We start from the raw sequence: 27,923 nt of genomic DNA, 5'->3' as shown, positions 1-27,923 counted from the left end.
TCTTGACCATCCACTTCCAACTTTGCTTCTCAGGGGCTATTTGATTGCAGCACCTTCTGTTTTCCGATCTGGTGTTGAAGAAGCTATAAGCGTAACCATCTTTAACTCTGTCAAGGAGACAACAGTCCAGATTCAGTTAGTAGTCAAAGGAGAAACTGTGTCACGAGGCCATGGAACAGTTTTGGGTAAGTTCCTGTAATTCTGAACTTGAGAACTAGTTTATAAGTTGAAGTGCTGCGGGAGCACATCAATATCTCTTAGAGAATTGCTTTAGGTGATAACAGAACGGGAACCAAAGTAATATTTAATTCATTGACTACTGCTAAATGTTCTCAGCTGATTGTGCTCATGTGGTTTTGATGTATGTGATCTCAAACATCCAAGGCTGATAATTTTGGAACACCAAGACATACAGAGACCCTAGATAATTGATATTCAAGAGTTTGAGTGAATATCTTTCCTTTTGAAACCTGAATGTTTGACACTGGAGACTGTATAGGGATTAAGATAAGCTGACTTTAAAGAAAAATAAAAGATCTACATCATCATTTTCTACCCTTATTTTAAAATGAGTGCTGGAAATGCAATCTCCCCATCTTCAGGACTGAGTATTGCTGAGAGAGGTGGGAATATTTGTGCAGTTGGATAAGTCTTTAAAATCCAAGACAGATACCTCTCTGTCCTGTGTGTAAAGAAAAAAATGTTTTGAATATGTCCCACTTAATACTGAATGAATTTACATTAGTGAAAATGAAGTCCAGTAGTGCTGTTCTACCACTGCTAGTAGTGGTGTAAGCTGTAATGTAGACAAGGCTCAGGCAATCAGGCTCTTTAACCATCATGTTTTAACCCTTCTGTGTGTAAAAACTGGGAGTTGTATAAAAGCCATTTCCTTTCTTGGAACAGATCGTCTCTGGTTTTATCCTCCCCTTGTCGTCTTTGAAATTGGCTGACAATTGCTAAGTAATTCAAAGGGAGTGATGCTTACACATGTGGACAACATATGCTAAAGAGAAATCTTAGGTATGGCTGTATCCAGCAATCAAAATAGATTCTATGAGTGTTTGTTTTGAGAATTAGTCAAGTCCCAAAAGAGGCCAGGTCCTTTTTACAGCAAAATACTTCTGTAAGCATAGGATGCCCTGTGCTGAAACTTCAGCCTTGGTGGTACTTTCTAACCACAGAGCACTTTGCAGTTTACCTTGTAAATAAATGTGGACTATGTTTATTTTAGAGAACTCTACTGGTCCGACTTGCTCACTCTGCAGATTGTTTTACACAATGCAGGAAAATTACTTCAGGTGAAATCGTAATTGCAGTTAGCAGCTCTATGACATGGGGAGTCCTTTCACTCAACTGCAAATGTCTAAAACATTAATACCTTAGCTTGAGAAGAATAACTCTCTCTCTCTCTCTCTCTCTCATATTTTAGATAAAGGAACAATTAAACTGAAGGTGAGTGTCAATTATTTTAAGATGGTTTTGGTGAAAACATGAGGGACTTGCCTTCAGCCACATCAGGCATTGCTCTCTGAACAGCTGCAGCACAAATACAGGTTACATTCTGGTACACACACTAAGGAGGAAGCAACCTTCTCAAGAGGGAGAGTGGAGAGTGAAAAGAACAAAGCTTAATCCATCACAGCTCATCTGTCAGGCCCTTACACCACTGAAGAAAATCAATGGCTGAAGCTGTGGGTCATTACTCAACATAAAGTTCTATGTTGTGATTATTTTATAAGAATGGTAGTACATATTGCTATGTAACTGTTGTGGAGCATTGGACAGACCACAGAAATCCATAGAAATGGCAGATTATTGAACATTGTGTCTCTGCTGGTTATTCTGGTACTACTATGTTGTTTAAAAAGCATAGGCTTTCACCAGTTTTGTCTACATTTTAGCCTTTGACATTAGAAATATTTTTGCCATCAGCATAGTCTGTAAAACTAAGCTTACCCGTACTAACAGATGGAGGGAATGAGAACAACTTTTTATTTCCAATGAGGGTTTGTAGTGGAGTGAAATAATGATGAATTTAAATGCCATTCTGGAAGAGAGTTCTAGTAGCCAATAAAAAGAGACTACATATTCTTACCTTAGTAAATCACATTTTTTAAAGCAATATCTGGCTTTATTTGAATCCCTAGGATACTGGAGATCTGGGGTGCAGTGAAAGGTAGTCATTCTTACAGCAGAAAGACATCCTGTGAAAGATCTTCCCTGCTTTGCGCCTTGTGTGAGTTATCCTTCCTCATGCCAAGGAGTGAGCTAAATGCTACTGGTTCAGAGTTCGCTGTTCATTGAAAGAAGTAATTCAGTTTATGCTGTATGTAGGACTAAGTGATACCATACAGAGAAAAATGAAGCCATTTTCATGGCTTCTGTGAGATTATTTGGCTTTGCTTCCATACCTTTGTCTCCATCCCTCTTCCTAGATCTTTGAAAAGTGGGGTGTAAATTCAAAGCAATATGAGTTTTCAGTCTTGTTGTTGATTAAGTGCCATCAAAACATTTGGAACTGGAAGAGGTGTATTATCTATGATGTTTGGTGATTTGCAGTGGAAGATTATTACTTCAAATGTAGGCAAAATGGAGCCGGACTGAAGAACAAGTCTTAAGTGTCGGATCTCTTAATTTAGTCAGGACTTGCTTTGGAGCCGTCATCTCTGATGGGAGGCAAAGGGGCCAAGTGGAACAAATCATATAAATATTAAATTGTGATGCACTTCTGGAATAGCAGTAGCTAGTACCATGCAGAGCTGTAGGCTCTGGATAGTATGCTAGATTAACCACTGTAGCTTATGAACCTGGGGAAAAAAACCTCCATATTGCATCGCTAGCTCTTGACTGAAGCTGGTCATGTCTGAATGAGTCTTTTCTATGCAGTGCCATAAGAAAAATGGTCTGTTTTCTTTGCAGTGGATCCAGGTATTTGGGCACAGTTCTATTGTATTACTGTGGCACAGCATAGGTGCCTTCACTGCAACTACTGCATCATCTACATTATCATTGGCCTATAAGTAAATTGAAGCCTTTGATTTACAGAAGTCTAACTAGCTTGGTGATGGTCTGTCATGACCAATTGGATCTTCTCTGCCTTGGTGGCATACCTCAGAGTTTTCTTTGCCTTCTCTTTAATTACTATATAGCTGATGTTGATACTGCTCTGTCCTGCCAGTAGTTAAACTGTGTCTGGGAATTAGATTCTAGAAAGGGTTTGATACTTCCCTGCCCCCACCCTTTACTGTGCTAATACACAAATACATAAGTATCTACTCCTTTCATTTCAAGAAGGTATAATATAGACCTATGTAACGGGAAACATCAGCAATTACACCAAACGCTATAGATTTCTTTATCCAAAGACTATAATTCAAAGCTGAATAAAAATTGCAGTGTCATTGCAGATTTCTGTTTTATTTTTTTTTTCACTCTCAAAATATGACACATTATCACAATATTTCTGCATGATCAAATTTTTTTGCTTTGTAATTTTTAATCCACCATCATTTTAGAAGTCTTATTTCTCTGAGCAACTAGTTGAAAATGTGCAAGCATGCGTGTTTTGGTTTTGGGTGATTTTGTGTGGTGGTTTTTTTTATTTCTCTGTCAATAGAGCTGTGTCTTCCATAACATTGTTGATTTTCCCATGTAACACACCTTCTTTAGTGGAAGCTGCACATGTAGATCAAATATCACTTTACTTGAGTGATAAAGAAAGGGTAGAAGAGAATTTCCTGCTGTGTTTTTTAGCATGACTTTGCATCCTTTGAAGTTTATACACTGTAAAAGATCTAGTATGTTCTTCATTTTCTTTTTATTACTAACACATAGTTACACTGAAATGCAGCAGGTGGCTGCTCTTTGCTCACTTCACTGTCAATTATATTCCCCAGAAAACTCAAAGGCTTTTCTGTGTCTTCCTCACCTCATGGTCTGTTTTCTAGGTGCCTTCAGGACTTCGTGGACAAGCACATCTAAAAGTCTGGGGCAACCGACATCTGGCAGAGGAAGGCTACATTTTTCACAACTATACCACAGTAACCATTGATAGCAAAGGATCATCAGTGTTCATCCAGACTGATAAACCTGTCTATAAACCTAAGCAGAAAGGTAAAGTGACCTTGCCAGATGCTAGGCTGCTTTCAAGCAAAACTTTTTTTCAAGGGTAGATTCTAGGATGAGATCTTCTGTTCAGTGTCAGCTGTGATGACTAATAGATTTCCTCTTTTCCTTTTTTTAGTGTTGATAAACCTCTTTATGGTGACTTCTGACTTGAGGCCAGTCAATGACAGGGTAAAGAAAACTGTTTTCTTTCACACTGTAAAATATGATGGAATACTTGGCAACCTGTATTTTATTCTAATGTACATTTATGCAGAAATATAATTTGATTTTTTTTTTAACCTATTTAGGCATATCTTGTCATTGCTTGTTGTTATTTACAATTTAGTTTTTTTCATTTGGTCACGTTACTGTTGAAGGAGAATACACACTTTGGTAGTGCTAGTAAATACAATGTAACTATGCCAAAGCAGTCACAAGAATTTTTCAGACTTGCACTCTGTTTAGGTAATGCACAGATATGCAAAGTATTACTTTTCCAGTTAGATGTGTGGATGAAATGTATGTTTCTCAGGCTACTCTTACCAAGGAAGAGATGTTTAAACTTTGTCACTTTGTGCATCATACCATGCTTACTCAGCAGTTCATCACAAGAAGCAGAAAAAGTAGCTTTGTTTCATAAAGCCTTTTATTCTTTTGTTTTTTCTTTCAGATTGAAGCTTATGTGGTGGTGAGTATCTGTCTGCCAATCATCTAGCATGTATCCTGTAGAGGCACAAGATTCTTGTAGCCTTAAGAGGAACAAGTCACACATCTGTACCTTTTCAAGTTCATTATGGCCATTCCCAACTGTAACCTATGCAATTATCTCTGTCCCTGTGTCTTTAACTGATCTTTGTGTCTTGCTTTTTTGTTATCACCAACAAATATACTTGTGTTCTACTTCAGTTTCAGAAATCCATTCCCATTTTTCAGCCTGAGAAGAATTGGCTAGATTCACTGGGGTTTATAAATGTAACAGTCCCACTCAATTTCTCCCTTCTTTTCAATGCAGACACACTCCTATCCTTCATCTGGCTGGGCTGATATAGCAGGGCCAATCTCATCTCTGCACCCAAACATTATGATAGTGGACAATAGAAATTCATGGCAAGGAAAGGGTGCTCCTGTCTTCTTCCTTATGAGGTGAATGAGAGGTTCCTTCTGTGTCTAGTCTTTTTTTTTTTCCTTTTTTTTTTAACCATGTGTTTTCTTTAGCTGTCAGCAAGCAGAAGAATTCACCCTCTTCTCTTGTTTGCATTCAGTCACAGATTTAATGCTGACAAAACCAGCGGGATTAATTTCATCTGACTTAGTCATCTAAAAATTGTCTTGCTAGTTGTACAGCTCGCCTTATGAATAGAAAGAAAGTGTCTTCAGAGGCCAGTTCATCCCATCCAAAATAGGTGTCTTAAGATAGGTGGAAGATCTGCTGCTTGACAGTGTTTGCTTGTGTGCATTGGTTACAGAAGCAGTGTCCTTAAATGAATACTGAATTTTAGAAAGCAAATACTCCCTGGTAAAGTATCTTCAGAAAAATTTTGACAGATGTTAGTTACATTTGAGCTGTTAGTGAATTGTATGTATTACAAAATGAAGTTCTTTGTTACAAACTGAGTTAAATGTATTAGTGATATTCATTTTCACTGTGATGTTTCTCATTCCTAAACCACTATGCAGGATCCTCGGGGGTCTCGTATGATAGAGTGGAGCAATTTGAAGCCATTTTGTTGTGGTAAGTTTCAGATTATCTTTTCTCAGTGTATTCTTATTTGCCTTTGCTTCTGCTTGTACTGAGTTGTGTTCAATAAGCCTTGACAAGGGCTGATGAGTGACACAGAGTTCACAGTATGTTGTTTACTTTTTCAGGTATTGTAAATATGACTTTTCCTTTGTCTGATCAGCCAGTATTTGGTGAATGGCTCATCTTTGCTGAAATGCAGGGGCACACATACAACAAATCCTTTGAAGTTCAGAAATATGGTGAGTTGTATCCAAATCAACTTTGGCTATAACCCAAGTGCATTTGGAAGAACAAAACATTATGAAATTTTTCACTTGAGATGAAACACCTGAGAAATAATGCATTTAAAATGTCATGAGGAAAAATTCTTCAGAGGCTATGTACTTCAGGGACATAGACACTTGCAACTCAACCAAGCCCTTTGTTTCTGTCCTCCACACTTCATAAAGTAAAGGACCTGAAATGGAGTGTCATACTGCATGGTCTATTCATGTAACAAAGATTTAATTTTGTTTTGAAAAAACTCTTTAAGATGCTTTTAGTCTGTCAGTGCTTTCCTTCCTTTCCCAGAGCCCTCCTTGGAATTCTGAATTCTTTTTTTGCTACCCTCCTTTTCAGTCTCAAAATCCCTCTGTTTGATGAAAGGTGGGCATCCTTACAGACCCAGAAAACCATCTATGACATCTGACCTGATCACACAAGCATTTATAGACACTGACAACTGCTAATATCTCAGCTCTGTTCCTGACACATTGTGGAGGAGTCAGTGGCGAGTTGTCCTCTTTACCATGTATGTAAGAGAAAAAGTTTCAGCTCAAATCCTGGAACACAGATCCCTCTGAAAAGAAGTAAAAATCTAAGGGTGTTTTGCTAGGGTCATCTTGCCAGGATGGTCTTGGTTTGCTACTTTTGTTGATTCATTCTCTGCTGAGTGTTGTCCTGTCTAACATTAGCTACACTGCCCTCATCCGACCATAAGCAGTGATCTTGTCAGAGCTGTGTACGCTTTTGCTATAACCTGGACAATAAGATCTCCTTGACAAGATTCTATTATATTTGTTTTCATTGTAGTATTACCAAAGTTTGAGTTGCTGATTGACCCCCCTCGCTACATTCGTGACCTTTCACTCTGTGAAAAAGGAACTGTCCATGCCAGGTAGGAACACGTCCCAAATAAAGTTTTATTGCAGTCACTGGAGCTTGCGTCTCATCTGCTGCAGAATTTTCCAGATGATTTCTGGTCATCATCAGAAACTTTCCTATGTAACAGCCTTCATAAAACATGTTAACAATAACAAGCTGGAAAACCTTCTGTGATATTTTTTTCTGTTTTCTAGATGTGCAGATCACATGGCACTAGCCTTGATATCATCAGGAAAACAGAGAACAGCTGGAAGTTATTCATTATCTTCTTTCCATTTCAGATACACATTTGGAAAACCAGTGACAGGAAAGTTAATTGTCAATATGACTATAAATGGCGTAGGGTACTATAGGCATGAAGTAGGACACCCTGTCCTCAAGACCATGCAGGTGAGGGAGACCATTGAGTCACCTGCGATAAAATGCCTGATCTGTACTCTTTGACGTTAATACCCCAGCTCTATTTTACATTACTGATGGGAGATCAGAAAATAAATGAATAAATGTAATAATTGGGTCCAGCATAATAAAAATATTACATACTTTTACATGATATGTTTATGATTTGGGGGGATGAGAATGTGTTGGCATAGTATTAATCTGGTTTTAGAGCATATGGGACTGAGGGAGAACAGAAGAATGAAGGACTCTGACAGTCCAGACTATGGATAGGGGAGGAAAATGAAACTTGCTTTCTTTCCTCCTTCCTTCACCCACTCCCCAATTAATTGCCTCCACTCCACATCCTTTAAAAAATACTGCTGCAAACTCCTATCAAGTGCCTACACTTTAGCTTTGGCTTCTAGACCCTTTTTCAGTGCAAATGCAAACTTATGTTTCCATTCCCCAACACACTTCATAGATTGATGGCTCTGCTGTTTTCGATGTGTGTGTGAAAGACATGATGCCAGCTGATGTTCCAGAACATTTTCGAGGCACAGTCAATATCTGGGCCACAGTGATCAGCTCTGATGGGAGCAAGCAAGTTACATTTGATGACTCAACACCTGTTCAGAAACAGCTGATTGATATCAAATACTCCAAGGATACCAGAAAACAGTTCAAACCTGGACTCCCCTACAAAGGAAAGGTAAGATTAAAAGTACAGACACTGACATGTGGCTGATATAAGGTTATACTGACTTGATCTCAGCATGTTACACCACGTTCTAGTGTGTTTTTCCTACCTGCTGTTTCTGTCACTGACTGGAACTGCCTATAATGTGAACCCTGTTGTTCTATAAATGAAACACTGTGTAGGTAGAAGTCACTTACCCTGATGGAAGTCCAGCTGACAGAGTCACTATCCGAATTAAAGCTGAACTCACACCAAAGGACAACGTTTATACAAGTGAACTGGTATCAAGAAATGGCCTTGTGGAGTTTGAAATCCCCTCCATCCCTACAGCTGCCCAATATGTCTGGCTGGAGGTGGGTGAAAGCTCTTTATAGGATTAGCGGGCTTTAATATAACTAATCTTGTCAAACCTGCACTTTATAAATCAGCGCTACAAACAGGAAATCAGTGCCTTTTAGCTTCAACTTCTTGATTTAAATGCAGCAAACACTTACTTTGTTTCTTGCTGCCAATAGAACTGATGTTGATAACCATCATGAGAAGATGCTTCTCCAAATACAGCTTAACACAGTGGTAAGGGTCCAGTATTTGGACAGTACTGTTGCTATGTAAAGATGACAAGAGATGAACAGCTGGAAAGTAGAAAATGCTAGATGGTGATACAGTGTAAGAAGAGAGTACAAATCAGGCTTTCTATGCATGCATAACATTCAGATGTAACTTTTGTTAAGACCAAAGTGACAGCGATTGATGGGAAACCGTCTGGGGATCAATATCTGCCAAACTACTTGTCCATCAGTAGCTGGTACTCGCCCAGCAAGTGTCACATCCAGCTCCAGGCACCAGATAAACCTTTCCAGGTATGTTGGCTTCATATTCCATCATGGCAACAACTGCATTTCTTGGCTTAAAGTACTTTGTTCTAATTAAATATTTCTAGCCATTTCTGTTTCTCTGATCCTGGACTGTTATTGTTTCCACTACAAAGGTTGAAGTACCTGCAATTCAGCCATCAAATAGTTGTTCAGTGTTGGCTGCACGCAGTTCTAAGTGAAGTACCTTTGATGCTTTGCACAGCATCTCATTCTCCTTTGTGTTGTGAGGATGGGGAGAGAGAGTGGATATAGGCAGTGACAACAATTTTCATTCTGTGCAACTCCAGTAACACTCACATATGAATTGTTTGGTGAAAATTACATGCTTTAATTAAAGTCAACAGATGTTGAAAGATTGGAAGTGATGTTAGTGGGAGTAGCTTAATTATTAAAGATCCAAATTAGGGCTATGTAGTCTCACTAGAACTTCCAGTTTAAATCTCAGATGGGTCTGTTTAGTCTTCCATTTAATAAACTATGACCATAGTCATAGTTTTCTTTTGTAGTTTTTGTAGGAGCCTCTCTAAAAATGTAGTCCTTCCATATAAAAGTTGTCATGATCTCTCTCCTAAAGGAAAGATATGATTTAACCACAATTCCTGTTGCATATTGTTTTACTGAGTTGTTTAGGGTTTGTTCTCTACCCAGGAAGATGCTCTGAGGGTCTGCATATTGCTTGGAGGGGGGGGGGGAAGAAAAAAAAAGTGGGTTTTGGCAATATACACACTTAGATTTCTATTATCAGCAGATCCGTCAGGTTGGTTTCAGACTCTTTGTATCCAAATAAGACCATTTTTTTAATCACTGCATTTCATGGAAGTTTAATGGCTAATTAATCTTTTACAAGTTTCCTGAGGTATGGAAAGGGGATTATACACTGCTAATCTGAACACATTGTTCTTATTATAACCTGATTAGAACTAATTCTTCTGTGGGAAAGCTAGGAGTTGGATGACCAGCTGATGTGGGAACTGTTTCCCTGCTTTGCCAGCTCTTACTGGGTGTTCCAATTAGCTACATTCATTTTTTAATGAATTGTTTCATCATTTGCACTGGGGAATTCTTAATACTTCAAATATTTAATGTCACGAGGCACTTCTTGGACTCTGTGGCATTCTCACTGTATTTAACCATTAGCAGCTCCTTGTATTCAAGGCCTTGCCATTTTAGTTTGTACCGTATGTCCATTCTGGAAAGATAACACTGTTAGAGCTGAAGAAAGAGGTTTTTCAAAAGATTTCATTGGGATTTAACATTGCTATTCAGCCTTAACAGTCTTAGTTGGGCATTGCTATGCTTTAAATTGCAGGAGGATCAGGAGTGGAAGTTGCTGAAGAAATCCTACTTAACACAACTGTTAGCTGCTCCTCATATCCCAGAAGCAAGAAGTTTGTGCTCCTAGGAAAGTTGGCTGCTCCACAGAGGGTTTATTACTCAGCCAGACATGACCCAGTCCTAATCCCATGACTGAGCAGTGATGTCTGTTCTGTTGAGATTGGCGGGTTTGGGGGGATTTTGTCTCCAGGGTATTCAGTACTTAGTGAGTACCTCTGGGTGTAGGACTTCAGTGCACAAAAAGTGCAGGAGGTCAGTGTGCTGCTCTGAAGCCTATTGCAGGCATGAGATGAGTTTACCGAGAAAAAAGAAGCTCTCTTCTCATTTATTTGTGTGTTTGACAGCTCCTTGAGTGCCAGACTTGCAAATTAATATCAAGACTTGTGTAATTTGAAAGCATTTTCCCTTAGATCTATTCCCAGTAATTTCATGCCACGTTGATTATGTTTGAATTAGTATTTGCCATATGAAAGTAATCACCATGTATAATCTCAATTAACTGCAAAGACTATCAGACATACATCTCTTCCCACCCCCAACCCATCTCTTTCTTTTTTGGACTGGACTACTGAAGGGGTGTCTAAAATTCAACCAATTCTGACAGCTGCTCTGTGCCAAAAGGCTTAACTTTCAGGATTCCAGAGATTCCTTTATTGTTTCATTAATGCATACAACGCCCCAGCCCATTCTCCTGTTAGATTTGCAGGGAGTGAAGAGCTGAACACAGGGCCCTTTTTATTGTGAAGAAAGTCCATGAAACATTGCTAATGTAATATACTTTTCAATGCATACATTTCTTAGGAGGGGGTTCACATCTCTTGTGGACTGAAACCCAAATAGATTTCTGTGCTTTATAAATAAAAAGCATGCATTGTAACAGACCAGATCTTTTGCTTTTCTGTCTCTGGGTGCAGGTAGGAGAGGAGGCTTGGATTGCAGTGAAGTCTACATGTCCTTGCAACTTCACTCTACATTATGAAGTGGCATCGCGAGGCAACATTGTCCTTTCAGGACTGCAGCCCAGTAACGTCACCCAGCAGAGGAGCAAAAGAGCCACCTTTCCCTTTGAGAAGAACATTGATATCACACGCTTCCCAGGAACAGGTAGCTAGTATCATAAATGCAAATTCGCCCCTATTTTCAGGGAAAAACAACCTTTCCACAAACTGAAGTATCCTCTTTTTTTAATTTGATGCTCCTTAAAGGGCATAGAATAATTTTGTGCAAGAAAAATAGTTATATCCATTGCACACATAGTCATGTAGAAAAAAGATAAATTTCTTCAAGAGGGATAACTCTTGGAGAATTTTCTCTAGTCTTTCTGTTGTCTTTCTCTGTTAAGAAAACTCTAGTCTTTCTTAATATGCTAGGCTTTGGATCAGCTGAGTGGTAGGGAAGTGTATGATGGGGCTGGGGCAATTTACTAAGCTGGCTGAGCTTAAACTAGGAAGATGACGTTAGATGAACTGACAGCATGGATCAGGCTAAAGGAGAAGATCATGCAGTTAGCATGGGGAAGGGAAATGGAGTGTGGACTCCTAGTTTGTACAAGGAATAACAGAAAGATATGAATCTGATGAATTCAGGGAGCAGGCGGATAAAGAATGGTATACTTGGGAAGTTGCATACAACAGCTGTCAAAGAAAAGTCCGTCTATCCCAGTAACATGTCTGCAATAGTAGCCAGTTCCAGAGAATTAGGGAAAAAGTAAAACTTCCCTTCATGTACCCATCCAGCTTCTGGTGATCAACGGTTTAAGAATTCATAATAACTTTCTGCACTGAAGGTTGGTTCTAAGGTGGTGTATTTACAGGTTGCCCAGAGACATCTTGATTGCTCTATCATTGGAAGTGTTCAAGGTCAGGTTGGATGGGGCTTTGAGCAACCTGATCTAGTGCAAGATGTCCCTGCCCCCCCAGCAGGAGGGTTGGAACTTAGATGATCCTTAAAGGTCCCTTCTAACCCAAACCATTCTATGATTCTATTTAACTGTTGCTGGTGAAATGATACTCTATAAACTGCACAATCCTTTTTCAAACTCATTTATACTTTTTCTCTCTGCAGCAATAGATACCCTTTCTTTGTTTATTTTAAATGACTTGATAACTTAATTGTATATTTCCTTGATTTTATGGCAGGAAAAACACTGGGTAGTCATTCTCTATTCACCTTCTCTATACTGCTTATTATGTTATGGGTGCTAATTGCCTATCAGCTTTCATAAAGAAAAGAAAAAGGAAAGGAAAAGTTTCTGAGTTCAAGAAGAACACGTGCAACAGGAACAAGGGAGGGATGCAACTCCTGGATGCAGAGTTCTGTGCCTCGCAGCATTTGGATGGGGCAGGAAGAAAGTGATTTTGATAAATAAAACTGTCCTTTCTACAATTTATTTCTTAGCACCTACCAGTATCCCTGCAGCAGAGGTCGAAGTCTGCATGACATTCCTCCGTTTCTCAGTAGTTCACAACATGGCTCCCTTGGGCCGTCTTCTGGTGTATTACGTCAGGGAGAATGGAGAAGGGGTCACGGACAGCCTGCAGTTCACTGTGAAGTCCTCCTTTGAAAATCAGGTATTGGCAATGTAGCTAGTGGAGAGGAAGGAGCCATGTGTTGTTACTCTTTGTAGTTTTGTCTGTTGATTATAAGTCAAGATAATGGGATTTAATGTTAAATTCCTAGGTTGCAGTGGCGCTCTCAGCAAATGAGACCAGACCTGGTGATGTTGTGAATATCAAGGTCAGAGCTGCAAAATCAAGCTGTGTTTGCATTGCCACTGTGGATAAGAGTGTCTACTTGCTGAAGACAGGTTTTCAGCTGACAGCCAGCCAGGTAAAAGGAAGCTTAAGCCACTGGTGTCTTTTTCTTAATACTGCTATCTGCACTTTACCTTTAGTAAGTAACCTTTAAACCTAAGGACAGCAGTCTCTTCCCTTTCCCTGCAGGTTTTTCAAGAGCTTGCAGAGTATGATGTGTCTGATGCTTTTGGAGCTCCGAAGGAAGAAGGGCACTTCTGGTGGCCAGGCATGTCCTCACGTAGACGCCGTAGATCTTCTGTCTTTCCCTGGCACTGGGACATCACCAAGGATGCTCGCTTCGCGTTTACAGTAGGAAGAATCAGCCTCACTTCTCTATGGAGTGTCTTTTTTACTTTCATGTTTGCAGGATTATTTTCAGCTCCATAGGCCATTATTTTTTTTCACATCAGAGCTGTTTCTCTAGGGGGTTAGGCTGAAAAGTAATTTCTGAGAACGGAGAGTACACTGTTCCAGCAAACGTATTGGAGAAATGTGCTTTGATTTTGGCCAATCTTGAGATCCTGTTGGGTGAAGGAATTCATGCAGGTGCTCCGGAGAATCAGACAGGGGACCAGAAAGTTTCTCCAGTCACGGGCGAGCTTGCAGGTCTCTTCTGCAGTTACTTTGACAGGGAAGGAAGGTGGAACATGAGTCTTTGCTTTTATAGCCTTTTAGACTATCCTTTGGAAATCCTTTAAACTTCTTTCCTGCCCCAGTTCTGCCAGCTTCTGTGGCCATCTGTGTGAAAGATCAGTAATGGTTTTTTTGTATCCTTGATCAGGTTACTACTTACATGCCATACATTTAAGTAATTATGTTTGTTTGATGTCCTTAAATAGTTAAACTTGACCAGGTTTTAAAGATTTTTTTCCTTTGAAATGTGCTCTGTATTTGCATCAACTTTCAATCTGGGCATTTAAAATGAGTTAGGGTTTTTGGTTGTTTTTTGTTGTTGTTTTTTTTACATGTACTCATGCAATAATTCATTTCTTCATTGCTTTGGATACTAACAATGCAGTCCTTTAAAACCAGTTTGGTCATCTGTAGGTTTTAAAAGACATGCTACTGTGTTTCCATTAGCTTCTTGCTTTCCTTTTGATTAAAATTATTGTTACCTGATCTATGTGAAAAGTTTTGCTTGTTAGCCTCTTTCTTCCCTTCCTACAGTTGCACAGTAAAGTCCATCCACCCTTTCAGACCCTGCTGACATCCTCCCTCTTTGCCTTCCACACCACTGTGGCACGTAATCTCTATTCCCTGATTGCCCGAAGCTGTAAGGAGATGCCACGTGAAAGGCTGTGATATACATGCTTTATATTCTTTACATAGGCTTCTACTACTTGCTGCTCTTAACGGGCCTAGAGAACCAGTGTCACAGCTCTAATGTTTTATGTTCTTTCCATTTTTAATCCACATAACTGCTAATAATAATGAACCTTGCTTCCTTCAGATCCTCTGTCTCATCATTCTTTGTCCTTTCTGCAATTTTAGCTAAATTGTTCTATTGTGTTGTCTTAAACACCACAGGCTTCCATGTATTCCCCCAATGCCTCAATCTCTTAATTGTAAACTCTCAATCCTCGTTACTGTCCACTGCTGCAGGAGTCGCTGCTGCTTCTCACCCTGTGATCTGTTGGGGTTTTTATTGTGATGCTTTTTTTTTCTTACTGAGAGGCATAAACTGTTGGGAAAAGGTACATATGTTAATAACTGGTATGTATGCATTACTGTATACCTGATCTATAATAACTGGATGTATATGTAAAGAGAACAAAGCTCATATTCCCTTTGGTGTCTGGGAACTGCTGTCTCTTATGAATAAGTGCATTTAGGGGACAGAGCTGGCAGACAGTTTTCTTATGAATTCTGTATTTTTACTGTGAAGCTGTGTGGACAGTTTCCATTTTGCTTGGCATTCCTGGTAGTGCAGAATTGGTGATGTCTGATGTGAGAACTGCCTGCTAACTGCAGCAGAACACACTGGAAACTTTTAGGAAGGGTAAAAAGCTGTAATGTAATATTCTAGGGGAAAAATATGTGTAATAATTTTTCACCTGTAGCTGCCTGGCAGTTACACATGCCCAGTAGTGTCAGATATTGGTTTAAATGCATTTTCCAAGCAAACAAGAGCTTTCTCATAAAATCCCTGCCTATAAAGTGCCTATATATTTTCACATTAACAGTCATTTTTATATAAAGTTTTAAAAAATCCTCAAGTTTCAATTGAAATTTACTCTATAAATGTTGGAATAGGGTTGGGGAATTGTGTTCAGAAAACTTGTTATTGGTACATGTTTAATTTTTATTTTTTTTTCCCCCCTTGCTGGTTTGTGTTTTGTGGTCTTCGTTTTTATTGTCTAGGAAACTGGCTTGGTTGTAATGACTGATATAGTCAGCTTAAACCACAGACAGAATGGAGGCATGTACACAGATGAGGCTGTCCCAGCTTTTCAGCCGCATACTGGGACGTTGGTGGCTACAATGCATTCTAAAATAGCACCAAGGTAACATTTTTGTTGTAATGCATATTGTCTATGATAGCTTTAGCTATTTTTTTCTACATTCTCAGTTGTTTTCCACTTCCATGCCTCCAGGAAATTGCTTGGTTTAGACAAGGTGGTTGTGGGGAAACTCTCTTCCGTTGTCTTGATAGACATAAAAATTATAACTGACACTACTTTGTTAAATTAATTCTGGAAAAATGCAAAGTAATATTCTTCAAAATGATCATTCAAAACTGTTTGCATATCTTAGTTTTCTGTGAATTAGTTGCTGCTTCTCAATATTTGCAAACCAGCCCTTGTTTTGCAGAGTTGCTCATTGCTCATTATTTTGACCATTCAGCTGGTGGTCAAAATAAATAAAATGAGGGACTGCATGAGGAAAAAGTCATGAAGTATTATGACTAATGCTGCAACTGAGGATGTGCCTTCCCTTTGTGTTCTGAACCACCTGGTGGCCTCTCTTAGCGGAGTAAGTTTTGGAGGTTAGTGTAAGAAAAATATAATGAAGCATCACAGGTGTAGAAAAATGGACTAAATTATGAAAATATTAGAGATCAAGACAATTCCAAGAGAAGAAATGGAGGGGAATATAAATTAGTGATTGTAGTAACTGCCATTAGTAAGGCTATATCATAATATCATGGGAAGTCACATGCTCTATATGGTCTCTTTGATTTTGTTTGGTGAAAGAATTTGGATAATAAAACCTTTATTTTTTTTAACATTCTATTATTTACGCCAGTTTTTAAGATTATCTTATTTATACTATTTTTTTTAGACTCTTATTCATGTCTCCAGACTGTTTGATGTGTGTGTGCACGATGGGATCATTTGGAAAGACCGTGTAATTTGTGTTATGGATGATACACTCATTCATTTTTTAATGATTCTATACTAGCTAGGGGTTCGGTTGGTCATGTGAGCTGCATTCAGGTGATAACACTGATTTATCAGTTACTGTTAAAAACGTTTTATTAAAAGAATTCATTGCCAAGGACTTGTTTCTTGTTCCAGCAGAGCAGAGAAAAGAAAAAGAACCTTCTTTCCTGAAACGTGGATTTGGCATTGCCTCAATGTCAGGTATTGACAGGGAATTCCCTTAATTATATCCAGAGGGTTGTATCCTCTTCAACTACAGAAAACAAAGGTCTTTAAAACCTACTGGAGTTACATTGACATTCTCTGATGTTTTTTGTTGTTGTTGCTTTTCTTCATTACTGCTTTAATCAATAATCTTTCTTTGTAACGTTTCATCTGGTCTTGAAGTGTATTCACTTACTTCAGCTTGTAGTGTGTCAGTTGTGACTACCTTGCAACCCATGTGTAGTTCACCGTGGTGTCACAAACAGAGGAGTATCTTCAGGGAAGAAAAGGAGCAATGGTTTGGTTCAACACACTTCTAGGTTTTGCTCACTTCTGGAAAGGGTGTATCCACAAGTTATTGAAGAGCAAGTGAGGATATAGGTTTGCAGATATAGGTTTGCAGCTACTGTGAGGAACTACTTGTTGCATAAGCTTGCCTCACAATAAATGAAAGTCAGACTGCTCTTGCAAAAAAAGAGACTGTAAGATATAAAGTGATGATGCACTTCTAGCTCTGTGCTAAAATCTTCATATGAACCACAATTCTATGTACCACTTAAAAGAGCAAAGGGGAATGGGAAATCTTGCTAGAGTTCACAGTCAAGAGGCAAGATCAGCCCCTCAGAAATGCCAGTTTCCATTTACAGTGGGAGATGAGTTGGGTCTGGACCCTAGGGTAATCCAGAAATGTCAACTTCAGCGAGTGCTAGTGCTTTTCTTCCTTTCCACCCCTATTCTAGCACCAATTCCTGCATATGCTTTAGTGGGAAAATGATTCCAGGGTAATATGTGTGAGGAGATGGAGGCACAATAGCTGCTTCTGTAAATGCTGGTATAGCCTAACCATGCACTGGTGAGTATTCTGTATTGATTGCTTTTTAAATTGCACAGGCCTCTTCTTTCTCTTTCATCTGACACAAGAGCATCTCCCCCAAACCTTAATTTACTGCCCAATAAATCATGGTTTCCACCTGGTACAACTGGAACTGAAAAAAATGAATAAACAGATAACTAATCTTTCCCAGAAACAGCACATCTAGGATAATTTGAAGCAATTATTAAAAGGCTTCTCCAGGTTTGCTAGTAAACTTCATTCTCAATAAATGATTATAAATTAAATTTGACAGGAACTTGCAGCAAGTGTATTCAAATCTGTTCAATTGAGCATGAAATATGCTTTGTAGAAATACACAAAGAATTCCAGAAGTGCCCGTTTGGGCCTCAGCAAGCTGGGGCAGTTAATTATAGGTGGGAGAGTGTGGAATAAAAAGTTGCAGATTGCATTTTCTCCACTTCATTTCATTAGAAACAACTAAGTTGACCATTCCTTGATTTCCACTCTCTTGAACAGGAAGAATTTTATTTTTTTTCTTCTACCAGTTATAATTATAATATACAGTCCTCAAAAAAGAAACAAAAGCCTAATGTCAACTTCCCAAACCAATTCTAAAAATTCCTAAAGCCTGGCTGGAGGGTCTAATGGCTGGAAATGTGTGTGTACTTTGGACCCCCGCCCAGAAGAGTAAGTGCCCTCATGTGTGAAAATAATGTTAATGCTGGTTATGGGCTGAAATCCCAGTGGAAAGAACATCAGCTGCAACAAATTGTCCGGTTAAACAGACTGGAATACTGCCAGTTCTGGAGCTAGGACACCCTTCTGCTTACTCTTCAGGGCTGAAGTTTATTGCAGGTACCAGCTACCTAACTCCAATTAGGATGAAGACCCAAATATTAAGAAACTAGTGTGCTTAAAAGAAGTTAAAATAACTTGGTGCTGTCAAGTCAAGTGCATTTCCCAGGCTCACCACTCTGTAGTTTGAGCTGGGGAACCACATTCATCTTGGAGACTGACTGAACCTAGCATGCCTATTCAAAGGCATAGTGATCTCTAGTTTTTTGTCAAACTATTTATTTTAATCCTTTTCCTACTGTGATATAAATACACAGACCAGTACATGATATGCTGCCTGGTTACCGACAGTTACCATAGTTTAGGCTCATTGAAAATTACAAACAGTTGATTTAGACGATGAAAGTAAAGATACTTCATTGGTGCCGAAAGTGTGAATAACCTTCAGCTGAAAAGCGGTGAAAGCCCAATTCTTCCGTTTGTCCTGGATGTGAATCAGGCGGTATTGCAGTGTTGAAAGACAGTGTGTTATGCTGTAGACTCACAGAGCTTATTCTGAAGATCTTGCTTTCTCGTTTTCCATGCCAACTAAGATGCACGTTGCTCTCAAAAGATTACAGAGCTAGCAGCGTGTGTATCAAGCTCTGGGGAATAAATAAGAACTTGAGAGAAAACAACCTTAGGGTGTACTCATAACTGCACCAATCATCCTGCCAGTTGAGCCATGAAATAGCTTTTGTTCTTGCTTTAGAGGAAATGTTTTCTGTTCCAGGCAAGGCCAAAGCTTCTTTGCAGGAGGGAAATAGCAAAGTCTGCAGAACAAAATTGAATTTCTATTATTATAAAGCATGGAAGAGGATACCAGCTTTATGATATCCTGTTGTGGTATGCGCAGTAAAGCTAAATACTCAGAATAGAAATTTGATTTTTAATAATTAGTTTCAATCCTCGTTGGAAGAAAATTATGTTTTTGGAAATATTTCTGAGTCAGGCATTCCAAAAACCAACCAAAGAAAATGTTTCTGAATCAAAATACTCTCCCCTGGACAAGCAGTTGCTGAACTCGGTGTCTGGAAAATTTCTCATTTGCCCTTATGTTCAAGCAGAGTCTGCAATGTGGCAATGTATACAAGGACAATGGGTTCCAACAAAAATTACTTTTATTTTGCTAGCTGTTAAATTATTTATCCAGGACTTCGGTCTAGGATTCTTTCTTTTCTTTTCTTCTTCTTTTTTTTTTTTTTTTGGACTTAGTGCAGACATTTGCCTCTAAGAAAAGTGACTCTATAAAGCTTTTAATCCAGTAAGTATTTGTATGTTAGGCTGTATTTTGCAGAAGCAACTACTTGCAGTTCTGCCCCTTATAAATGTGCATAGGTCTCAAAAAAACTGATAGAAAACATTGAACCTTTTATAAGCTGTTGTTCAAAGCAGACACTGATGCTATCTTGTAAGTTTGGATCTGGAGGGAATTCCCCAAAATGTTTGGGTCTGTGTGCTTTAGCTTCATTCAAAAGCATTTCATTAATCTGATCAACTGGTGTTATTCCCTGTTCTCTTTGGTAGTAATATAACGGGAGAAGCACAGCTGCATGTGGAAGTGCCAGACTCCATCACTACCTGGATAACCGAAGCTGTGGGTCTGTCTGAAGAGAAGGGTTTGGGCATTGCCAGTCAAACAGAACTGAAGACATTTAAACCTTTCTTCATTGATTTCACCTTGCCATACCATGTCATCCGGGGAGAACAGACCAAAATCCCACTGACTGTCTACAATTACTTAGTCGTCTGTGTAGAGGTAACAGCCCTCTTTATTCCTGTTACTAAATTCTGTTTTATCATCAGAATTTCCTAAGTGATCTACAACTTACAGTAGATAAGGTATAGGGATAATGTAGTGATAAGCTCAGCATAAATGCTGTGAATAAGATAAAAATATTGCTTTTCAATATGAAAAAATGTCATTGCTTTACTTACTTTTAGCTTGAAACAACTGTAGTAATCTGAAGTGTCTTGGAACGCTTCAGAAATACAAATATTGAAAAATGTAGGGAAGACAATTAGGAAGCTTATGCTGAACCACAGAGAGGAAGTTCTGTCATAATCAGAAAGCTGCTGAAAGTAGTTTGTTTTGAAAGAATGTGGTAGTGTTTTTTTGTGGTTTTTTTTTTTTTCCAAGAATTCCTGTCTCCCTGGATATTTTCTTCTCAAACTCATTATCTGTCTAGCTCCAGTAGTATCATTCTGAACTACCTGGAGAATTGCTGAGCTGAAAGTAATGCTGTCAGTCAAATATATTACTAGAAGGTTTGAAGAGTGAATAATCTGTGCGTAGTATGATTTTATTAAGCATTTTGTGCTTTTCAGATTTTGCACATATGCCAGTTGGGTTTGCAACTGAAATTTGCAATAAATGGCATTCAAAAATTTTCACAGGTCCATGTGAAGATTTCTGTTCCAAAAGGCATAAAGTTTGTTGGGCATCCTGGGAAACACCATCTGACAAGAAAGAAGTGCGTTGCCCCTGGGGAAGCTAAACCCACCTCTATCGTTTTGTCCTTCAATGAGCTTGGACTGAGCAACATCACTGGTAGTATAGAAATAAAAATAGCTTGCTGCTTGAGGGATTTTTACAAGTGTTTCTTTTTATTCCTTTTTCAGAAGAAAATTCTTATTTCCCTAGTACCTCAAAGTGGAATCATTCATTCCACTTGCTGCCAACTTAGCTTTTCAACCTCATTTGTTTCTGAGAAACGGATTCTATAGCTATAATGCACTGAAGAGGCTGTATGAACAAACTTCAGGAGATTCCCTGGTTATCAGTTTTCCTGTTGTGTGATATGTGGTCATAAGGTTTGGACCTGTTATATCTCCCCAAAGAGATCAGTGGAAATTTTTAAATAAGAGAATAAGAACAAATTCTGTACAACTCTCAAGCAAATAATCACAGTAATTGTGCAACCCTGGAAACTAGGAAAGAGTTTCTTTTTTGCCCCATGACCATCCAAATATTGTCTAGTTTTAGATGTGACTGTTCAATACAGAATGAAGGTAATATGAGAGAGCTGTAATTACAAAACATTTGAGGTATTGTTAATCAAGTGTATCTAACTAGTTTAGATCTTCACTTGAACTCCTGAAGATCTTCCTATCTCAAAATCTCTGCTTATTTTCCCTTCTGTTTCTTAGCAAAAGCTTTTGCTTATGGTGGAACTAATTGCTGTCAGGATGAGATGCAGACCTTAAAGAATGGCAAGCACTCAGAGGACAATTATATGGACAAAAGGACCCCAGTGGGAGTGGATTATGTTCGCAGTAGTGTTATTATTGAGGTAAGAAAATATGAATTAGTAATAATTTGGAAAAAAAAATTATAAATGCATGGGCAAATCATGAAAGCTTTTAGGTAGTTAATCAAATGTGATTAGGTTTATAAGAAACTTCAGGTTGATTTATGGTATGTTTACATGATTGGAAATAATCAATTTTAGTGGTATGTGTACAGAAAGAGCCCATTTGATTCTGAGTTTGTGCTGGTGAATCTTCAGTGCTGTTCAGAAGAAAAAGGGATAGAAATTTTATTAGATAAGCTTGTTCTGTTAATCTAAGAAATATGCAGTGATGTGAGATTTGCTAGTAGTGGTTAGCATACCTCTAGCTAACAGAATACAGTGTAATAACTTTTCAATAAAGGATATAAAACACTGTAAGCAGCAGAATATTATTTCTGTATTTTGTAAGTAAAATTGAATAGCTGTTACTGCTAGTCCAAGCACTGTATTTTTATGTATGAATTTCTGTCTTTATATAGCCAGAGGGACTGTCCAGAGAATACACCTATAGTGTGTTCTTCTGCCCAAATGGTAAGTTTATGATTTGAATGAGATATTAAGTTTGTTTGATTTAGTTATAGTAGAAACATGTGGCTTCATCTCATGGAAAAAAAAAAATTAAAAATCTTTGTTTCCATTTCTCTATGATTGATGAGTTATGGTGTGTAGGAGGAACATTTGAATAAAGAGTCTTTCTTACCTGGCTGGCTAATTATGAATTTGCTTTAACTGCCCAAGTGATTTCTGGAAATGGCAATTAAATTCCTTTACTTTATGAAACAGTTTAAGTATTCAGCACTGTGGACAGTAACTGTGACTGTACTGTATTTTCAGTTGATGTTTTAAAATTCAGTTCTGGAATCAGTATGTCCATCCTGCCTGAGATTTGGATAGCTCAAAGTTGGCTCCAGTAGCTAAACAGAGATGCTTCTGACCACTACATCAGAACTGAAAAATCACTTACAGATTTCATAAGAAATCCAGCTAAGCAGTTTGAATTGAAGGATCTTCTATATTGGAAGGAGATATAAATAGGAGATGGGAAGAAAAATCCACATGTACTTTTATAGTTTGTTTAAGAGAAGCTGGAAAAAACATGTACTTAGGAAAGGTCTGTTTGTTTAAATTTTAGCCGTTAGCTATGGGTTATTTTTGAAGTATGTGAGCTAAGCTCTAATTCTTACAATATTCCATTATTTTTCTGACTAGAGAAAATACACATTTCTACACCTAACAAATATGAGTACCAATACATGCAGAAACCTGCCCAGATGACACACTTTGACATTGCTGTGAAAGCACACAATGATGCTCACCTGGCCTTGTCCTCTGGTCCACATGACATGGCAGAGATGACCGAGATTGTTATTGGTGGACATCAAAATACTAAAACTTGGATTTCCATAAGCAAAATGGGTGAGCCAGTGACCAGCAGAGACACAGCTGGTATCCTCTCCTGGGATGAATTCCGCAGCTTCTGGATCAGCTGGAAAAATGGAATTATCCAGGTAGTGAGTTTATCTATGTAATGGTCTGGAAGTCTCTTGCTCTCTTAAATAGAGTTTGAGCACACATATGGCAGATTTTCATTAAGCTTGTTGTAGAAGGTGAAAGCTTTGTTCCTGTTGCTTTTTCTATATTAGGTCTTGAGCAGGCTGTTTTAATCAGAACATATCTGCTTGCCACATTATGTTCTCAGGACCTCAGTCTTTGATGTTTTTAGTGCTAAGTGTGATGAAAGCCTTGGATGTCAAGTCTGTGGAATTCTTATTAAGCTTCCTTGGATTGTTTTGTGGGTGGGAAAGAGAAATGTACTGGTCCATCTACAGTGTTCTCTGATACACACATAAGTTACTAGATCCAAGGACACATGGCAGACTGACTTCATATATGTGGGTTCTTGGAACTGCATGGTTTTTTGTTCCTTTCAGGTTGGCCATGGTACTCGGGTGCTAAATGAGTCTATTATTGTGGAGTGGACAGTCCCCAAACAGCTTGAGGTGAAGTACATTGGCTTTTCCACAGGCTGGGGGTCAATGGGAGAGTTTAAAATTTGGAGAAAAGAAGAGACTGATGAAAATCACAATGAAGCATTTACTCTTGGAGTTCCCCACAACATAATTCCAGGATCAGAAAGAGCTACGGCTTCAATAATAGGTATCAATTATGAGGAAGTATCACTAGGCACCAGTTATCAAATATGAAGAGATACTGCAGCTGTTACTTGTGACCAGTATTTGAGTAATACACACCAGATAAGGTGGTTATAGGCAGTTACAAAGGTATATACTGCTTAATTCTGGGGCAAATAATTTTTTTCTTTTGTCACTTGTTTGAGCCCTGTTTGAGTTGACAGTGACTTAAAGTTGATACCGTCTGAGGGCTTTGCAGAGGCACTGTCTGTTAGAATTCATGGTATTAATTTCATAATCATCTTGATCACAAATTGTGCTGTTCTAAACTAGTAATCTAAATTGGGGAGTTATGGCTAACCAAACTCTGAAATGTGAAACTTCTTTATTCCAGCACGAGCTTGAAGGGCTAAGACTTAACATTTGAAGGACTTCCAACTTATGATACAGTTTATTTAAGCTGACTATGTGTAGCTAGTAGAAATTAGTGTAGTCAGATGGGTTTTAATCATAAGACATCAAAAGGAAGTAAAGCGTAATTCCTTAATGCTGAACATATTGCCTCTTTTTCAAACAGGAGATGTGATGGGTCCTACATTGAATAACTTGGACAATCTTTTGCGATTACCATTTGGATGTGGGGAGCAGAACATGATCCACTTTGCTCCTAATGTTTTTGTCCTGAAATATCTGCAGAAAACCAAACAACTTAGTCATGAGGTGGAGAGTGAAGCTACTGATTACCTTGTTCAAGGTAACTCATTACACTTACAATTTATAGAAGGAGAAAAGGCTTGTAAGTTGGAAGAAAGTTTTACTAGTATCACATTGTCGTTTCTAATCAAGAGTATCCCAAGCGATGAGGAGTCATCATTTCTTGTAGGATAATCTCATAGATTAACAGATTTTGATGGCAAGAAGTTTTCCCTTTATATGTAGCCTGTTTCCCTTCAAGAACTCGTAGTTTAGATGCTTACTGATCTATATTTTTTTATCTTTTTTTTTCTTAGGCAGCTTATTTCTATGTTTAAACATTTCAGAAAGTCAAGGAAAAATAAATTTAGTAAAAATCTGTATGTTTAGGTGTTTTGCCTTAATCATAAACTGTCTTTCCAGTCCTTTAGTCACTACATGGCTCTTCTGATCTTTCTCTTTAACAGCATTTTCTTAGTAACAGTATACCCAAAATCAAAAGTTAGTATCCAAAGTAGTTAACTTAGAGACATATAATGAAGGCTTTTATCTATCCTTTCAGTGTCCTGTCCTATCTCACTAAACAGCTCAAAGCAATCTATCTTTTTATGTGCTGTTTTTCTCAGCATTTGTTTGGGAAGAGCCACGTGCAAAATAGTTTTATAACTAAATACAATTCTCAGGACAAGTAAGAATTCAGAGATCATTAAAAACAAGAGTGGCCCAAAGGGACAAAGCTGTCTTGTGTATGAATCAGACAATAGTCATGTCATGAAATCAGAGGTGACAGGATTAGGTGGTTCTTCTCTGAAAATATAAATATAAAATGTAATATGTAATATATTTCTTGTATTCAGCAGCAAAAGCCCAGTGCTGCTTCCTTTGCCTGGCTACAGTCATTTCACTTGTATTTTTTTGTGCTTGCTGATAGCAGTAAGACAAAGAGAGTTTTTTAATAGTTTGGGTCAGTGTTTCTTTTGCAATATCATTTGCTTTTTGTTTCTTTTTATGAATCTGCAAACCTTCCAGGTTTTTGGCTCCAAACTCTGCCTGCTAATTAACTCTTACAGAAGAAATCCTCAAGACTTTTCAACTTTTCTGTGTTTATTGGAGCCCTGCCAAGTATAAGGTTTAGATGGGGAAAGTCTGTTTGCTCACTCTAGAAGGCTTTTGTAACTTACTAAGCCAGAAAACTTTTTCATCACTTAGTCATCCATCATAGAAAGTGCTGATACCCAGCAATTCCCATATATTCCCTAATCTTTAGAAGTGGCCTGAGCTAAACTAGCCAGTAATTTTTCTACTTTCCCACAATGCAGTTCTACCAAAGCAGGTGAACAGGTGAAAACTGGAAAGGTGAACCTCTCCAGTGAGTCCAAGCATCTAGAGGAGTGTTTAGAAAAAAGAAGATTTCAGAAGAGCAAGCAAGACATAAAGTCTGTGCCACTATCAACCTAGCAAGCAAAGAAGAATAAATGTAAGAGCAATGAAGCATAAGTCAACTCAAAATGAACACTCAAATAAAAGAACAGACAATATTATAAGACTGATATAAAAATATGAGTACTTAATTTGTCCATCTAACACACTGGAAATGAATACTTAGGAACCATTTGAGGAGGAAGTGCTCAGTAGTAAATTGTATCTGAGGCCTATGTAGAAGAAAAGCAATCTCATTTAATGTAACACCTAGGGTTTGGAGGAAGAAAAAAAAATAATACTGTTACTTATGCTTTCTGCCACATATATATCCCACAATCCTCAGAGACATTTGTTTTTGCAACAAGAGCATCATTAATCTCTAGGGCTTTGCACCTCCCATTTTTCAAACCATTCTATCTGCATTGCCTATGAGCATTGGAAGGCTATGGAGCAGCAGGAAAAAGTGTAGGAGTCACAGGCAGCCCTTACTCAGGGACTGTGGAGCTGCCTATATCTGGAGAGGTCAACAAAGAAAGCTCGCCTCCAGAAATGAAGAAGTAATCCATTCCCATAAAAATATCATGCAATGTGTAATAAAACATCTATTAACGTATCAGAGAATTAAGCAGGCACTGAATGTCTTTGACACAGTCTTCTTGCAGTTTTGATGTGTCTCCATATCAAATACCCATTCTGAAGGGTTTGATCCCAATGGGCATTTAAGAGCTTTATCAAAGTGTATATTCTGTATTCCTCAATATAGAGGTTTAGAGTGCTTTATTAGGGTGAGCAGTTCATGGTTGTAAGACAAACAGGTTTGAGAAGCAAATTCTTTTCCTAATAGGAAGAGCAGTTTGACTATCTTTATTTTGAATCTCAAAAGACATTCTGGTAGAGAGTTCTTATCTTCAGCATTCAACTTGTTGATAATTGTCTAAAACAAGCCTTATAAGACAGCCCTAGTAGCTAGGAAGTGTTCATATATGTTAAGATCACAGCTATATTTTTGTCATGTTACACTAAGTTGTCCCAAAGAACAGCTTTGGAGAAAGGTCTGAATCCAGTTGTATCGTTATAGGAAAAAAATTTCATCTGCATGGTACTTTCATGTAAAATGGAAGGAGAATGGCTGTATGCTTAAGTAAAAATCTTTCAATACTGCATCTTTTCAGAGAGGTATAAAATTTTTAACATTTCTACTGGCCAAAATGCAGGAGTTGTAGTCTTACAGATGTTAGCCTGAATGGTTTTCTGAATAAGCTACAGCATACGTACACAGAGCTGGCTCTATCACTCACAGCAAAATAAGAGGTTGCTTTGGGCAGCAGAATCCCTTACACTAGTGCCAGATGGTCTGAGTCTTCATTCACTTTACATACTTGTTTTTCTCTGTGTGAGGATTTTGGACTCCCCCAGTTCTTTTGTGACTTCCAGGCTACCAGCGCCAGCTGACCTACAAGAGACAAGATGGTTCATACAGTGCTTTTGGCGAGAGGGATTCCTCGGGGAGTATGTGGTGAGTTGCTATTTAAAACAGAGTTAGAAAATTCAGTGTTTGCTAAATGGGAAAAATACACAATTGGCAAGGAAAGAAGACTAATTTTCCAGCTTCCATCATGGTATCGCACACAGTGGAGAATAGAAATAATACTCAATGACTATAGACTTACTGTTTCAATGCCGCTGAGTGTTCATACTATACTAGCATGCGTATTATAGATATTTCAAGACTCAGGGGCAGTTAAGGTAGACACATCTACTAATATATCCAGGCTTTAGGCACAGAAGCTGTAGTTAAGGATCATATTTTGTCTACTGGAATTGGAGTAGCAATGTATGGGGCATTTAAGCACCTAATTGCTCTAGGGAATGGAGCTTTGCCTGAAACATGTACTGAACAACCTGCTGTCTCTAGAAGCGGCAGAGGTGTCTAACAGGGTAGGGAAAAAAAAAAAAACCAACACCAAAACCAACACCAAAAACCCCAAAGGAGTCTTTCTCCCAGGTGCTTTATATCCCCTCACGGATGAAATGGAATGGTACGGATTTA

At 38.4% G+C, this 27,923-nt stretch overlaps 1 protein-coding gene across 4 annotated transcripts in view; it reads left to right on the top strand.

Annotated features, from left to right (window-relative positions):
• Positions 1-27,923, top strand: part of CPAMD8 (C3 and PZP like alpha-2-macroglobulin domain containing 8) — a 58,513-nt gene that overhangs the window by 2,457 nt on the left and 28,133 nt on the right. For 2 of the 4 annotated variants that reach the window (XM_069790355.1, XM_069790353.1), the window contains exons 2-27: positions 34-185; positions 1,433-1,455; positions 3,951-4,116; positions 4,247-4,299; positions 4,781-4,798; positions 5,788-5,842; positions 5,977-6,090; positions 6,923-7,007; positions 7,276-7,384; positions 7,857-8,084; positions 8,255-8,425; positions 8,804-8,932; positions 11,197-11,386; positions 12,680-12,852; positions 12,962-13,111; positions 13,225-13,386; positions 15,439-15,581; positions 16,596-16,661; positions 19,861-20,092; positions 20,731-20,884; positions 21,484-21,626; positions 22,106-22,157; positions 22,836-23,134; positions 23,558-23,783; positions 24,336-24,512; positions 27,308-27,389. In XM_069790355.1, coding sequence (XP_069646456.1) covers positions 34-185; positions 1,433-1,455; positions 3,951-4,116; positions 4,247-4,299; positions 4,781-4,798; positions 5,788-5,842; positions 5,977-6,090; positions 6,923-7,007; positions 7,276-7,384; positions 7,857-8,084; positions 8,255-8,425; positions 8,804-8,932; positions 11,197-11,386; positions 12,680-12,852; positions 12,962-13,111; positions 13,225-13,386; positions 15,439-15,581; positions 16,596-16,661; positions 19,861-20,092; positions 20,731-20,884; positions 21,484-21,626; positions 22,106-22,157; positions 22,836-23,134; positions 23,558-23,783; positions 24,336-24,512; positions 27,308-27,389 — 3,552 coding nt within the window. Of the gene's footprint in view, positions 1-33; positions 186-1,432; positions 1,456-3,950; positions 4,117-4,246; positions 4,300-4,780; positions 4,799-5,122; positions 5,254-5,787; positions 5,843-5,976; positions 6,091-6,922; positions 7,008-7,275; positions 7,385-7,856; positions 8,085-8,254; positions 8,426-8,803; positions 8,933-11,196; positions 11,387-12,679; positions 12,853-12,961; positions 13,112-13,224; positions 13,387-15,438; positions 15,582-16,595; positions 16,662-19,860; positions 20,093-20,730; positions 20,885-21,483; positions 21,627-22,105; positions 22,158-22,835; positions 23,135-23,557; positions 23,784-24,335; positions 24,513-27,307; positions 27,390-27,923 lie in introns of those variants that run through there. The other 2 variants (XM_069790354.1, XM_069790356.1) reach the window with 2 other exon arrangements.

The sequence above is a fragment of the Haliaeetus albicilla genome, chromosome 8, assembly GCF_947461875.1.
Source record: "Haliaeetus albicilla chromosome 8, bHalAlb1.1, whole genome shotgun sequence".
In the NCBI taxonomy this organism is placed as follows: Eukaryota; Metazoa; Chordata; class Aves; order Accipitriformes; family Accipitridae; genus Haliaeetus; species Haliaeetus albicilla.
This window is presented reverse-complemented; position numbering and strand designations above follow the sequence as displayed.